Here is a 13,253-nt window from a genome sequence, read left to right on the forward strand (position 1 = left end):
GCCATTGAGGATGGCAGCCACTGGTCACATGGGGCTGCTGACACTTGAAACGTGGCTGGTCTGAACCAGCATGAACTGTAATGGGAAATCCACACCAGATTTTGATGACTTAGTTTGAAGAAAAGAATGTAAAATACCTCATTGATCTTTTTTTTTTTTACATTGATTATATTTTGAAATGACCATATTTTAGATATTTTTGGTTAAATACAGTGTATTATTAAAATTAAGTTCAACTATTCCTTCTTAATTTTTTAAAGTGACCAGAACAATTTTTTAAATACATGTGTCTCACATTATATTCCTCTTGGACAGTTCTGATCTATGTGAAGGAAAGTCTAAAATGTTCTCGTTGAATAAAAGTAAAGGACAAAAAGTGTAGATATTGATATTTAAGACCCTTGTACCTTCTTAGATATTACTTTCACTATCACTTTAGAAAATGTAAAGATTAGTAATACTATGCTTTTTTTTGTCTTAATGTAAGTTTTGCTTTTATTTTTTTTAAAAAAACCTTACAAGGAAGAATTGAGCTGAAAAGCACATTATGTTCCCATGGCCCACTGACTATTTTTTTTTTTTTTTTGATGAGCCCCTGCATAACTCATGAATCACAGGAGAAGAATTTTCAATAAGAGAACTTTTTTAGGGGCCATTCAGCACAGCCAAACCTATAAAATCATCCCAAACTACCGAAAGAGTTACCCTAAATTTGATGATGTCAGAAACTACCCAGTCCTGCTCCTGGGGAGGCGTGGGCCAGCTGCTGGAGCCCAGCCTGCGTGTGTACAGCCTTGTCTTGGTGGTGGTGCAGCCGGAGGGCTATCCCTGGCAGGCACACCTCCATGGGAAGCAGACCTCCCGTGGCATGGCGTGCCCTTGTTGCCAGGAGAGATGCTCAGCTCATCATCTTTACCAGCTCTCTTCAGTTGTGCTGGGACCCATGCTGAGGTTGGGGGAACCAGAGAATTTCTGGGGGAGACACTCAAAGGGCACGGAGACTTGAAGGGTGAGGGCAAAAACTGGATCAGTAGACTGATTTCTTTCTTTGTCAAGCCTTGATTTATGGTGTTGACAAGCTTAAGAAGGACAAGGAAGGAAGACAGGACACTCCAGGCTAGAGGACTAGAGGCTAGCAAAGCAATACGGGAGATGGGCAGGGAACAGGGGACCTGGATAGGAGGAGCCAGGGACGGGGACAGGAAGTGAAAGATGCTTGGATAGAAGCTCAAGGGCTTGCTGCAAGGAGATGGGAGGATGGGGCTGAACTTCTAGAAAAAGAATTTCCCTATCATATCTTTGATGCTCTTTGGAGGAGGACAGCAGGCTGAGGGCTTTGAGGGAATTCGAGGGAACTGTAATTTCCTGTAGGACCGAATATTCGAAGGTCAACCATGTCTGGGTTTTAGATGTATTTCTTGTTGTCTTTGCAGGATGAATTGGATCTCACCGACAAAAACCGGGAGGCTGTGTTTGCACTGCCACCTGAGAAGAAATGGCAGATCTACTGCAGCAAGAAGAAGGTGCCCTCTCTGATTCCCTTCTGCTGTCCCTCAGGGTCCACAGCACAGCAGCCCTTGCCTCCATGCTTTGCTCATTCATTTAACCAGTATTTATTGTACACCTGTCCTGTTCTAGGTGTTGGAGGAGTGACAGTGAATAAATCAGGACAAAAATAATCCCTGCTCTCATGGAGCTTACACTCAGGGACATAGGATTCTGGTTTTCAAAAATCCTGTAAGCAGGTGCCCACTGGGTTCCAGGAGTTGGTGCTGGGTAAGGGAGCTGTACGATAACAGGTCTAGGGAATTCCCTGGTGGTCCAGTGGTTAGGACTCCGTGCTTTCACTGCTGTGGGCCCGGGTTCGATCCCTGGTCAGGGAACTAAGATCCCACAAGCTGCGCAGCCAAAAAAAAAAAAAGTCTAGATTCCTTTCTTGTGCCTGTGCGTATGCGGAGAGGGTGTGCGCCCTGGGCCATACCTGGGGGCAGCTCTGTTGGAAGAACTCCATCTGGGGGGAAGTGAGTGGTCTCTTCTGGATCTTTAGCCCCACCCCCACCCCCCACCCCGTCCCAGGCTGTGTCCCTGTCCCAGGGCAGCGTGCACACCAGGGACACACACTGGTCTCCACTCTCCCCACCCTTTCCTCCCTTTCCTCCCTTTCCTCCTCTCCTTCATTAAAAGATGTCAGTCCCCTGCGCTTCCCTGGTGACGCAGTGGTTGAGAATCCGCCTGCCGATGCAGGGGACACAGGTTCGTGCCCCGGTCCGGGAGGATCCCACATGCTGCGGAGCGGCTGAGCCCATGAGCCATGGCCACTGAGCCTGCGCGTCCGGAGCCTGTGCTCCGCAACGGGAGAGGCCACAGCGGTGAGAGGCCTGCGTACCGCAAAAAAAAAAAAAGATGTCAGTCCCCTGAATATGATCCTCCCTAGAAGGATGTGCCGTGCCGCAGTCAGGTCTTAATTGGGTTTTATCTCCTCCCTTCTGCTTTTCCAGTGGCTGTGCTTTCTGCTCTCTTCCTCCATCTCTATGTCTCTTTCCTTCATCTCTTTCTCTCTACGTCTCTCTTGCCACCTTTCTATTTGAGCCTGTTTCTTTCATTCTATTTTTCTTTTCCTGGCCCACCTTCCTCCCCACCCCTCCACCCTCTCGTTTCTCAGGCCTGCAGCTCAAGAGTGTATAGGTGTTTGGGAGCTAGGACCTGGTTCTTCCCACACCTGAGGCTCAGAAGTCTCCCTTCTGGGAGAAGACGGGCAGGTCTGGGATGGTTTGGAGCTGTTTCTCCTTCGTGCTCCTTAGAGCCCATTCCTGGCTCTTTTATAACTCTTCTCGCTCAAGATATTTGTTCCGGGCTCCATACTGGGCCAGACCGAGCTCATAAAATTGGTCACTATTCTAGAGTTGGAAGGAACCGAGGAGCAACCCAATCTAGTCTTTCATTCTACACAGGAGGCCAGGAAGGCCTAGAGAGGCCTTCACGCAAAGTCACCAGCCAGTCGTGGCAAGTGCTGCAATGATGCTGGAATGCAGGCCTGCCAGAGCCTTGAGAACCTGCATGCACTGCAAGCCACTGTCTAGTAAACTCAGTGTGCATGTATTAAGCACCTGTAGAATACTGTGCTCTGTGTTTAGGAATCTCATTGGGAGGAAAACAGGTCTTTCAAAAGCTCGAGTCGTGGAAGGGAGGGAGGGAGAGAGGGAGGGAGGAGAAAATTAATTACAGGAGTAGTTCATCCTATCTCGTGCTTCTCCACTTTCCAAACTGATTTACTCTGGAGGTCCCTGACGTTGATCCCTTATGCAGCTAAAATTAAAAACGCACTAAAATGTAAGGACGTCTCTCACCACCTTCCAAACCACGTTGTGTGTCATCTCCCCACACACTTTCGCACCCCCCTCTCTTTCCACATGGTACTTCCTCTTGTCTCTAACACCCTCCCCCTTTCTTAGCTTCAGTAATCTTGAGTAACTCAGCCCAGTCCTCTCAGACCCCCTACCCCAGCCCCCGCATGAGCCTTGTGTGTTAGATGCCCCCCACCCTGGGTTTCCATGGCCCACAAATGGACGTAGAGCACCGGTCACCCTGCCTCTGGCACAAGACAGACTACTACATGGATGACTTTTTGTTCAGTACTTTCAGGGTTCAGTGCAGTGATTGGCATGTAGTAGGTGCTCATTAAAGGCATGTGAAATGGCTAAATGGGGAGCCAGTAAAGGCAGGAAAGTATGTGTTTCATGATAACGTTCGTTTATATTCTGTGATCTCCTCTCTAAGGCGGAAGCTAGAATTTGGGGACTTTGGTCATAGATACCCACGTGAAGTCACAAAGACCCGATCAAGCCAGGTTTCTCACTGATCTAAAATTTGGATTTTTTTTCTTTTTTTTTTTTTTGCGGTACGCGGGTCTCTCACTGTTGTGGCCTCTCCCATTGCGGAGCACAGGCTCCGGACGCGCAGGCTCAGCGGCCATGGCTCACGGGCCCAGCCGCTCCGCGGCATGTGGGATCTTCCCGGACCGGGGCACGAACCCGTGTCCCCTGCATCGGCAGGCGGACTCTCAACCACTGCGCCACCAGGGAAGCGCTAAAATTTAGATTTTAAGAAACAAAATCATGAAGCCAGAGTGGATGAGGCTGAGGGATGCAGGGCAAAGTCCAGGCTGGCTGGCAGGCAGGTGGCTCAACAGGAAGGTTCTGGAGGTGGTAAATGTTCATGCTAATTTGAAAGCAGGAAATTGGCAGAAAGCAGATGAGGGGGTACCTCCAGATGAAACAGGGACAGGAAGGAGGAGGGTGTGTGTAATGCTCAGAAGCAGACCCGCTGGCCGGAGGAGAGGACTGGATTTTCAGTCAGCATCAATTCTTGTCCAGCTCCCCTCATTCCTGCCCACACTTGGGGAGGACTTGAGGCTTTCTCTTGGGGCCCGAGGGCCATGTCTCATCTGGGCTCTACCTCCTAGCTGCACAGACCCTTCCTCCTTCCAAACCCAGGGCCTTGGGAGTGTCTTTTTCCCTCCTTTTTTAAAGTTACAGTTTACTGAGTACCTTCTATGTGCTAGGCGCTGCACCAAATGCTCTGTGTCAATCAGTGCTTCCCAAACTGTCTGAGAGAAAGACCAAGTTTTTAAATATCCAAACTGTCACCGACAAATACTTTTGTAAAATACAATGAGAATGATATTATCAGAAAACAATAAAATTTGAAAAAGGAGATGTACGAAATATAAGCACACATTTTCATTAGATTCAACAGACTTAAAATTGTATTTTATTAAATAGAGTCAGAACAGATATAACGGGGGAAAAAAATAATTTATTTTTAATTGTGTATATTGTTTGAAAGTGTATACACCTGTGTGGTTTCTGCCTCTGTCACTGGCTGGTCCTGAGATTCGATGTCCACGATCTGCCTTTTGCCAAGGAGGAAATGGAAGCCTGGGGAGATTTTATAACTTCCTCGAAGTCACCTCATCTAGGCTGGGCTAGGAGATGAATCTGAATGCTGACCTGGGACGAAGCTCAGGGTCTCAGACTGTGGGCCTGTCTTGCCGGGGGGGTTCATCCAGTCCTTCATCTTGTTCCAGGAACAGGAGGATCCCAACAAGCTAGCGACCAGCTGGCCTGACTATTACATCGACCGCATCAACTCCATGGCCGCGGTGAGCCTCGCCTCTGTCCTGCCCCGGCCCTGCCTGGAAAGGCTCTGGGGAGAGTAGTCATGATCCTCCCCTGCACCCCACAGCCCGCCCTCTCTGGGGATCAGCAGCTTTTCAGTTATTCTCAAGATTTTACCCTGATCCCTCTCTCCCCTGTGTGACTTTAGGTCCCCCCAAACCACTGAAACATTTATTATGTATATATCACACAGCCTTGGGAAATAGTCTGGGCTGGTCATTCTCCCCATTTTACAGATGAGGAAAGTGAAGCCTGGGAATGGCTCTTCTCAGAGTCTGTCACTCTGTCTTAGTAAACCATTCCCTGAGGCCTCACCATTCCTGAGGCGAGGGCGGCCCCCGGGTCACACTCGGGCTGGGAGCGGCAGGGAGCTGGGAGACAGGCAGTCCAGCGTGACCTCTGCCCCCTTCTCCGACCTCAGATGCAGAGTCTGTACGCGTTTGATGAGGAGGAGACGGAGATGAGGAACCAAGTCGTGGAAGACCTGAAGACGGCCCTCCGGACACAGCCCATGAGGTGATGTCCCCTTCCCTCACTTCCTTCCTCGTCCCCTCACCCAGTGGTCCCCTCAGCTTCCCGAAGCTTCACGCAGAGCTCTGCTCCCATCCCAGTCCCCTTGGCCAGCTCCACTCTCCAGCATCCCCTAGAGCTCATTTTACCTCCTTTCACATCCTGGCTCCTACACCCCCTCTGTGAGGAGCTGGGATGCTGCCAGAGGATGGGCATGTTGGGGAGGGGAGATGAACATGGGAAGATGAGATCAACCTCAGATCCTGAAGAGAAACTGAAGGCAGGTGCTTGTTTTATTGGGAAGACAGAACAGGATGGGGGGGGTGGGGGTTGGGCATACGGACAGGTACACAAGAAAGAGCTGTGCACATGAGGGGCCCCGCGCCAGAGGGGTGAGTGAGGGTGAGAAGTACTCCAGCCACTAGGGGGCGATGTGGTGTCTCTGGTTGAGATTTCTCCATCTAGAGTGGGAGCAGGCAAGGAAGGGGGGATGGGTGTCTCAAGGGCTGAAAAGAGCCTCTCCCCACGTCCCAGTCCACATTGTGAAAGGGCCCAAGAGAGCCACAGGCTCCTCTTGTGTCTGGCAACTCATTCTGGCTTGTGGGAACCGACTCTCAACATGTTCAGCAGTTTTGCAAGCTGGTTGTTAAACATAGCTATGATGAAAATGTAAATTACATCAACTCGTGATTAAATAAATGCTATCAAAAACAAAGGCAATTAAGTGCTTGAAACTTATCACTCCCTAATTACCTGATGATTTGACTACATTTTACTGTTATGTATGCTCTTTACTGTTACCTGTGCTCAGTGACTTTACACCCAGTGTGTGTGCCTGGTGGGAATATGTAAACGGTGCATCTCTTCCCAGCTCCCTGTTCAATGACACACATTGACACTTTGAAATCAGATATGCTGGCGGTATTTATACTATGGAAATTGGCAAACACCACAATCAGGCCTTTTCTTTCTCTAGAGCTCCAGTTGTTACCAGTACAATGATCTTCGTGTGTGTGTGTGTGCGCGCGCACGCACACGTGCACATACGCACGCGTGCACATGTGTGGTCTAGGTTGACCCAGGAGCCTGGAAATAGCCTCAAGGAGAAAGGGAGCCCCCTAATCCTTGCTTGTTGCTCAGGCGGGGTGGGGTGGGGGCCTGGTATGGGCAGGGGATGCAGGAAGGATGAGGAAGTCAGGAAGTAGAAGGGCTGAGGGGAGGTTGCCGGGTTCATCTCCCACTTCCATTTATTTTTTTTTCCCCCATAATAAACTTCTGATTACAAAAGTCACACACAGTCATGGTGGAAATTTTGTGGAATACATAAAAGTATAAAATAGAAAATAAATAATACCTATTTTTAACAATTTTAAGAGTACATTCTATTTTTCTAGGCGTATTTCTTTAATCATGTAGAAATACAAACGCACTGGGGGTCAAATGTACTAATTATATGTAGTGCTTTCCTCACCTTCATTTATGACATTTCCTCAGATCATTAATTATTCTACTGAATCAAGGGTTTGAAGCCTCTGTGTGTGTGTGTATGTATGTATGTGTGTGTGTATGTGTGTGTGTATGTGTGTGTGCGCCATGGATGACTTTGCCACCCACGTGAAACCTTTTGAGTGCTTACCAGAGCGATGTCGTTAAACAGTAAAATAGATAGAAATAGATAAAGTTAAAAATGAGCCAATTAAATTGAAATACAGTTAGCAAAGTTTAAACATTTGTGAGATAGCAATAAATGTACTTCTTTATGCCTTAAATAATAAGAACCGGCAACCACCGTAATTCTGAAGCCCTGATGAGTGGAAATGATATTTTGAGATACTTGTAACAACTGTAATTAAAGATGAAAACAGCTGTGATTTCTTTGTGCGACAAAGTCACAGATCTGCTAATGCCACTATAGTTTATTGCCTACGTTCATCACTGAAGGAAATACTAAATTTCAGGTAGAGGTTTTACCAAAACTAAAAGTGTAATTTTCTTTTCCCATCCAAGTTCATGGACCCCTGAATGTTAGCCGTAGACCCCTTAGGGGAACACAGATTCCAGGTTAAGAACCCCTGAACTAAAGGGTTTTTAATGTTTTTTTTTCTACCCTTCAAGATAACTCAGATGTTTTCTTAGGGATCCCTTGAAGAGTGCCTTCCCCAGCCTTGATCCCTTGTTGCAGTGACTCTGATGGCTCCCATGTCTGCAAGTCCTCCTTGTTTTCTGACTGTGATTCTCTTAATTCCCATCGTCGTTGGTGATGAGTCTTCGGGTTTAACAGCCATGATAATTATCCTAATAATTATCATGATCATCTCTTTCACATATACACCTTCATAGCTGTGTAACCCACAGTCAACGACGTGCAAATGCATGGTATTTAAAATGCAAATAAGATCTGAGTCTTGTGAGGTGATAGGATTTTAGCGCTTTAGGTAAATTTTACAAGTGAACCAAGGGGCTGCTGTCGGTGGGACACAGCGGTACCCAGGTAAGGGGTAGCTGTTTGCAAAATGCATACAGAATAATATGCAACTGCAGGATACCTGTTTTGCTGATGGCTCTGGTCTGGGCAGGTTTGTGACCCGCTTCATCGAGCTGGAGGGCTTGACCTGTCTGCTGAACTTCCTCCGGAGCATGGACCACGCCACCTGTGAAAGCCGCATCCACACCTCCCTCATCGGCTGCATCAAAGCTCTGATGAACAACTCCCAGGGGCGGGCACACGTGCTGGCACAGCCCGAGGCCATCAGCACCATCGCACAGAGCCTGCGCACGGAGAACAGCAAGACCAAGGTGGCCGTGCTGGAGATCCTGGGCGCCGTGTGCCTGGTGCCTGGCGGCCACAAGAAGGTGCTGCAGGCCATGCTACACTACCAGGTGTACGCGGCCGAGCGGACGCGCTTCCAGGTGCGGGGCTGGTGGAGGGCTTATGTAAAAAGAGCTGAGGAGCCTTAAGAGAGGGGCGGTTTGGCTGGGAAAATGGACTCCTCACTAGACCGTGGGTTCCTTGAGACTGGAATATTGGTCTGCTTCATTTTTGTGGCTCAGTGTCTCTGAACCCAGCACCTGGCTCATAAAGGGGCTCAGTCAAGAAATATTGAATTGAATGCCATTGCTGGAATGGAGATTTTAGGCCCGATGCCTGGGCCAGTGCCTACTATAGGGGCACTGGGACGAGTCCTGGGAACTCAGGCCATGCTATGCTCTTTTCTTCTCCCTGACCTGCTCCAGGTAAAGAGATAAGACAATAAGTATAATGTCTTGGTACTGAGTCTTAATAGATGTGAACGGTTATCACAAGCATTATGGTTTATCCACCACTATAGACTATATGTTTGTTCTGTCATCAAACATTTTAAAGCACCTACTCTGTTCAGAAAATGACCCCTGGCCTTTTGCAGAAGATGCAAAGGAGGTAAAAGGTAATATCCATGCTATCAAGGAGCTGGGCAGGGAATACAGTTACTCTCGGTATCCTTGGGGGATTGGTCCCAGGACCCTCGTGGATACCAAAATCTGTGGATACTTAAATGTCTTATATAAAATAGTGTAGTATTTGCATGTAACCTACGCACATCCTTCTGTGTACTTTAAATCATCTCTGGATTACTTATAGGACCTAATATAATGTAAATGCTCTGTAAATAACTGTTAGTACCATATAAATGCTATGTAAACAGTTACTGGTGTTCAGCAAATGCAAATTTTGCTTTTTGGAACTTTCTGAAATTTAAAAAACATGTATATTTTCAACCTGGCATTGGTTGAATCTGCACAAATGGGACCCACAGATACGGAGGGCTGAGGAGCTGTAAACAGCTGCAAAGTGCTAAAGCATCTTTTCAGCAACACCCAGCAAAATAAAGCAAGTCCCCAAGGCTGAGTGGACAGGAGAATAAGGTAGGACTGGGGCCGAGATGTAGAGAGGCAAAGGATGCTTCCTGGAAAAGGTGAGCTTTAGGGAAGGTCCAAGATGAGATTGGATAGATTGGGTAGAGAGAACAGATGGGGCATTCTGGGCGATTGGAAGGGCAGGAGCAAAGGCACAGAGGCTGGACTCATAGGATCCTGAGCCGTCCTCTCTTTTTCCATCCTGCCTTTCCATCCAGACACTGCTGAATGAGCTGGACCGCAGTTTGGGCCGGTACCGAGATGAAGTGAATCTGAAAACAGCCATCATGTCCTTTATCAACGCTGTCCTCAATGCTGGCGCTGGAGAGGTGAGGCATCTTCTCTGTGCCCTTGCTGGGCCCTGACTTTCCGGACCTGGGGAAGAGGGCGTGAGCGCTGCCTGGGGACATGGCAGAGGGTCAGTGTGGCTGACACTACCATCACTGTCCTCAGATTACCTGTATCACCTCTTGCCTCCTTCACTTGGGGCCAAGAAAGAACAGCTTGTCATAAACCTCCCTGTCATGAGCGGTTCCTGGGGAGCTTCCTGCCTGGGTCGCGTCATGCATTATGTGTGTCATGGACAAACCCCAAGCTTGTCTGGCTGATGACTGTTTAGGATGGTGGGGGATCATTTATGGGAGGAGGGCAAGTGTTGGCCCTTCTTTCTAGAACTTTCTAAAGACCTGCTTCTGGACTGATTTCTGGGGTGGCCGGTCATTCTCTTCTAGCACCTTCTGTAAGGAGGTGTGACTTCTGATTTTCCTTCTTTTGGGGTCAGAATGGGATTCCCAGACCTTAAAAATAGCAACAGTCGAAGAAGAACTTGAAGAGCAGGTGAACCCCCCAAATGCTAAGGCAATCAGGTGCCCCAGTCACGGTCAGCTTGTTGAAGGTCAAAAGGGGCAACTTAATGATCTCTGCTTTTCCCTCTTTTCTGCCAGCATACTTTTTTTTGCGTCCCGTCCTGATGACCTGAGTTAGGTGGGGTGGATTGGGGGAATTACCTGTCCCTAAGATGCTGATGTCACCTGAGTCAGTACTAGCTATTTATGCTGACATCTGTTCTGGTTAGTTGCTAACCATACCTCACCAAGCAGTTCTTATGAATATCATTCCTGTAGGTAAGTAATATCATGTCCATTTAACTGATGAAAAAACTAAGACTTTTGCAAAAGTCACAAAACCAGTAAGTGACAGAGCAGGGATTGGAACCAAGAAATGTCTGGTTCCAAAGTGTGTGCTCTGTATCACTCTTCAACTCTGCTCTTTGAGGCCAAAAACTTAGAGAAAACTGGTGAAGGACTTAAAGGAAGTGAGTCAGGAGAGCAAAAGGGAGTAAATAACAAGGTCAGAGGATATCTCCTCCCACCCTTTCTTGCAACTCTGGGACTCGAAGCAGTTCTGATGAGTTTGCTGCAGGGTGGTGGGACTGGAGTGGCGGTGAGGGGGCCACTGGGGACTCCTGTGGAAATTGAGACCAGCCAGTGAGTCTGGTCCTCCTTTGGTGACCCCCAGGATAATCTGGAGTTCCGTCTCCATCTGCGGTACGAGTTCCTGATGCTGGGGATACAGCCTGTGATTGACAAACTCCGACAGCACGAGAACGCCATCCTGGACAAGTAAGGCCCAAGTCACCCGTCCCCATGCAAACCTACAGCGACAACGCCTCGGGGGGGGGGATGGTCAGGACTCCTGTGGAGGTTTCTGTTCCCCTGGAGACCGCCTGCCGCACCCAGCGTCGATTCAGAAGCAGCTCTGGGGGGCGGGAGGTGGACAGCTCCCCCACCTTCTTGTCCCACATCACCTATGCCCCTGCCTGTCCTCTTTGCTGACCTCCTGTCTGATCTCTGATGATATAGGCAGGTGGACCCAGTAGTCCTCCTCTGTGGCAGTACTGCCCGCTGGGGGGGGGATTTGGAACCATGTAGGGGTGTTCTTTGGTTTTCAAACTGGCCGGTGGGGGGCACTACTGGCATTGGTTGTAGGGAGCCAGGAATGTTAAACGTCCCGCAGCGCCCGGCTGCTCAGCCAAGAAATGCTCCCCGCCAAGGTGCAAGCAAGCCATCAAGGCCTTTGCTGACCAAAGGGCACAGTGGAGCTCCTGTGCATCACTAGTGAGCCTCTCTGGCTCCACCCGACTCGCACAGGCTATGTTATTACGTTAGGTCTGAAGGGAGAGAGAATGGGTCCTTTTGTGGTGGTGTGGAGGAGTGGATGGGGTAGAAGATGAGAGATTGGCTTTCAGTGGGGACACGGGACAGTACTGTTTGCAGGACAGGAATAGAGATGCCAGACGTAGAGAACAGACATGGAGGCACGGGAGGAAGGGGAGGGTGAGACAAATTGGGAGATTGGGATTGACATATGTGCACTGCCATGTGTAAAATAGAGAGCTAGTGGGAACCTGCTGTATAGCACGGGGAGCTCAGCTCGGTGCTCTGCGGTGACCTAGATGGGTGGGATGGGGGGGCGGGGAGGGAGGGAGGTCCAGGAGGGAGGGAAGTCCAAGTGGGAGGGGGTATATATATATATATAGCTGATTCACTTTGTTGTACAGCAGAAACTAACACAACATTGTAAAGCAATTATACTCCGATAAAAAAGAGAGAAAAGAACACTGGGGAAGGTAGATGTAGGGCAGTGGTCCTTGACTGCCCGTGCCAGGAGACTTCTGGCAGCTCCTGGAGACATTTTGTGGTTGTCACAAAGTGGGGGATTCTGCTGGCATCTGGTGGGTAGTCGTCAGGGATGCTGGTACACATCTTGAAACTCACACACCTACCTCCCAAAGCCAGGGATGACCCAGCCCCAAATGTCAGTAGTTCCGAACTTGTGAAAGCCCAATGGAAGGTGATAGGACCCTCGGTTGGCCTCCCTGAGGGATGGGCATGGGATTCTGTAAAGGAGGAGAGTGTTGACATACAGGCAGCTGGCTTCTTTCTGGCTTTGCCTTGGCCTCACCTGAATGAAGCCTTCAGATTGAGTCAGTGGGGGGCTTGGAAGGGCTGTAACCCTCACCCGGGGCTGGCCTGGAGGTGATGTCTACTCCCTGTATCCCCCCGTCCTGTCTAGGCATTTGGACTTCTTCGAGATGGTCCGGAACGAGGATGACCTGGAGCTAGCCAGGAGGTTTGACATGGTGAGGAGCCTGCAAGGATGGGGCGACTGCAGTGGGTCCCAGATGCCGTGCTGTGGTAGGTCCGGTGTTGGCTGGGTTCCCTGGTGGATGCCTCCACGGCCAGGTCCCGCTTCTGGAGCCCTGGCAGTATGGTGGCTCTGCCAGGCCTCACCAGCAGAGCCTAACCGGGGAGAGCATCTCCCACTGCAACCCCCAAAGGAAAGAGAGACAATTCTTACACATGGTTACTCTCAAATGCCTCCCCTGGGATGACTTCCTCCGTGTCTTCTAGTAATTTCCTGAGATACCTTTCCCCATCACTGACCTGACCATGCTTAGCAAACAACATTCCATTTTAGCCTTGGTAACCCTGAAAATCCACGCGTCTGCTGCTTAAATCTTGTGTTCTAAAATCCCTACCCACGTGGAGACCTCCTTTGGGGTGGTGCTTCAGTAGCCAAGCACCATCTCTTTATATTCTAAAAAAAAAAGCCCTGAATTTAAAGAGAAGGAAACTGATGTTAGCAAAGGGCAAGCAGCTTGCTGTTGTC

At 49.1% G+C, this 13,253-nt stretch overlaps 1 protein-coding gene across 1 annotated transcript in view; it reads left to right on the forward strand.

Annotated features, from left to right (window-relative positions):
- Nucleotides 1-13,253, forward strand: part of DAAM2 (dishevelled associated activator of morphogenesis 2) — a 119,629-nt gene that overhangs the window by 76,399 nt on the left and 29,977 nt on the right. The window contains 7 exon segments of the mRNA XM_032648396.1: nt 1,434-1,523; nt 5,087-5,161; nt 5,599-5,693; nt 8,264-8,597; nt 9,800-9,910; nt 11,100-11,203; nt 12,657-12,723. Coding sequence (XP_032504287.1) covers nt 1,434-1,523; nt 5,087-5,161; nt 5,599-5,693; nt 8,264-8,597; nt 9,800-9,910; nt 11,100-11,203; nt 12,657-12,723 — 876 coding nt within the window.

Source organism: Phocoena sinus, chromosome 11 (genome assembly GCF_008692025.1).
Source record: "Phocoena sinus isolate mPhoSin1 chromosome 11, mPhoSin1.pri, whole genome shotgun sequence".
In the NCBI taxonomy this organism is placed as follows: Eukaryota; Metazoa; Chordata; class Mammalia; order Artiodactyla; family Phocoenidae; genus Phocoena; species Phocoena sinus.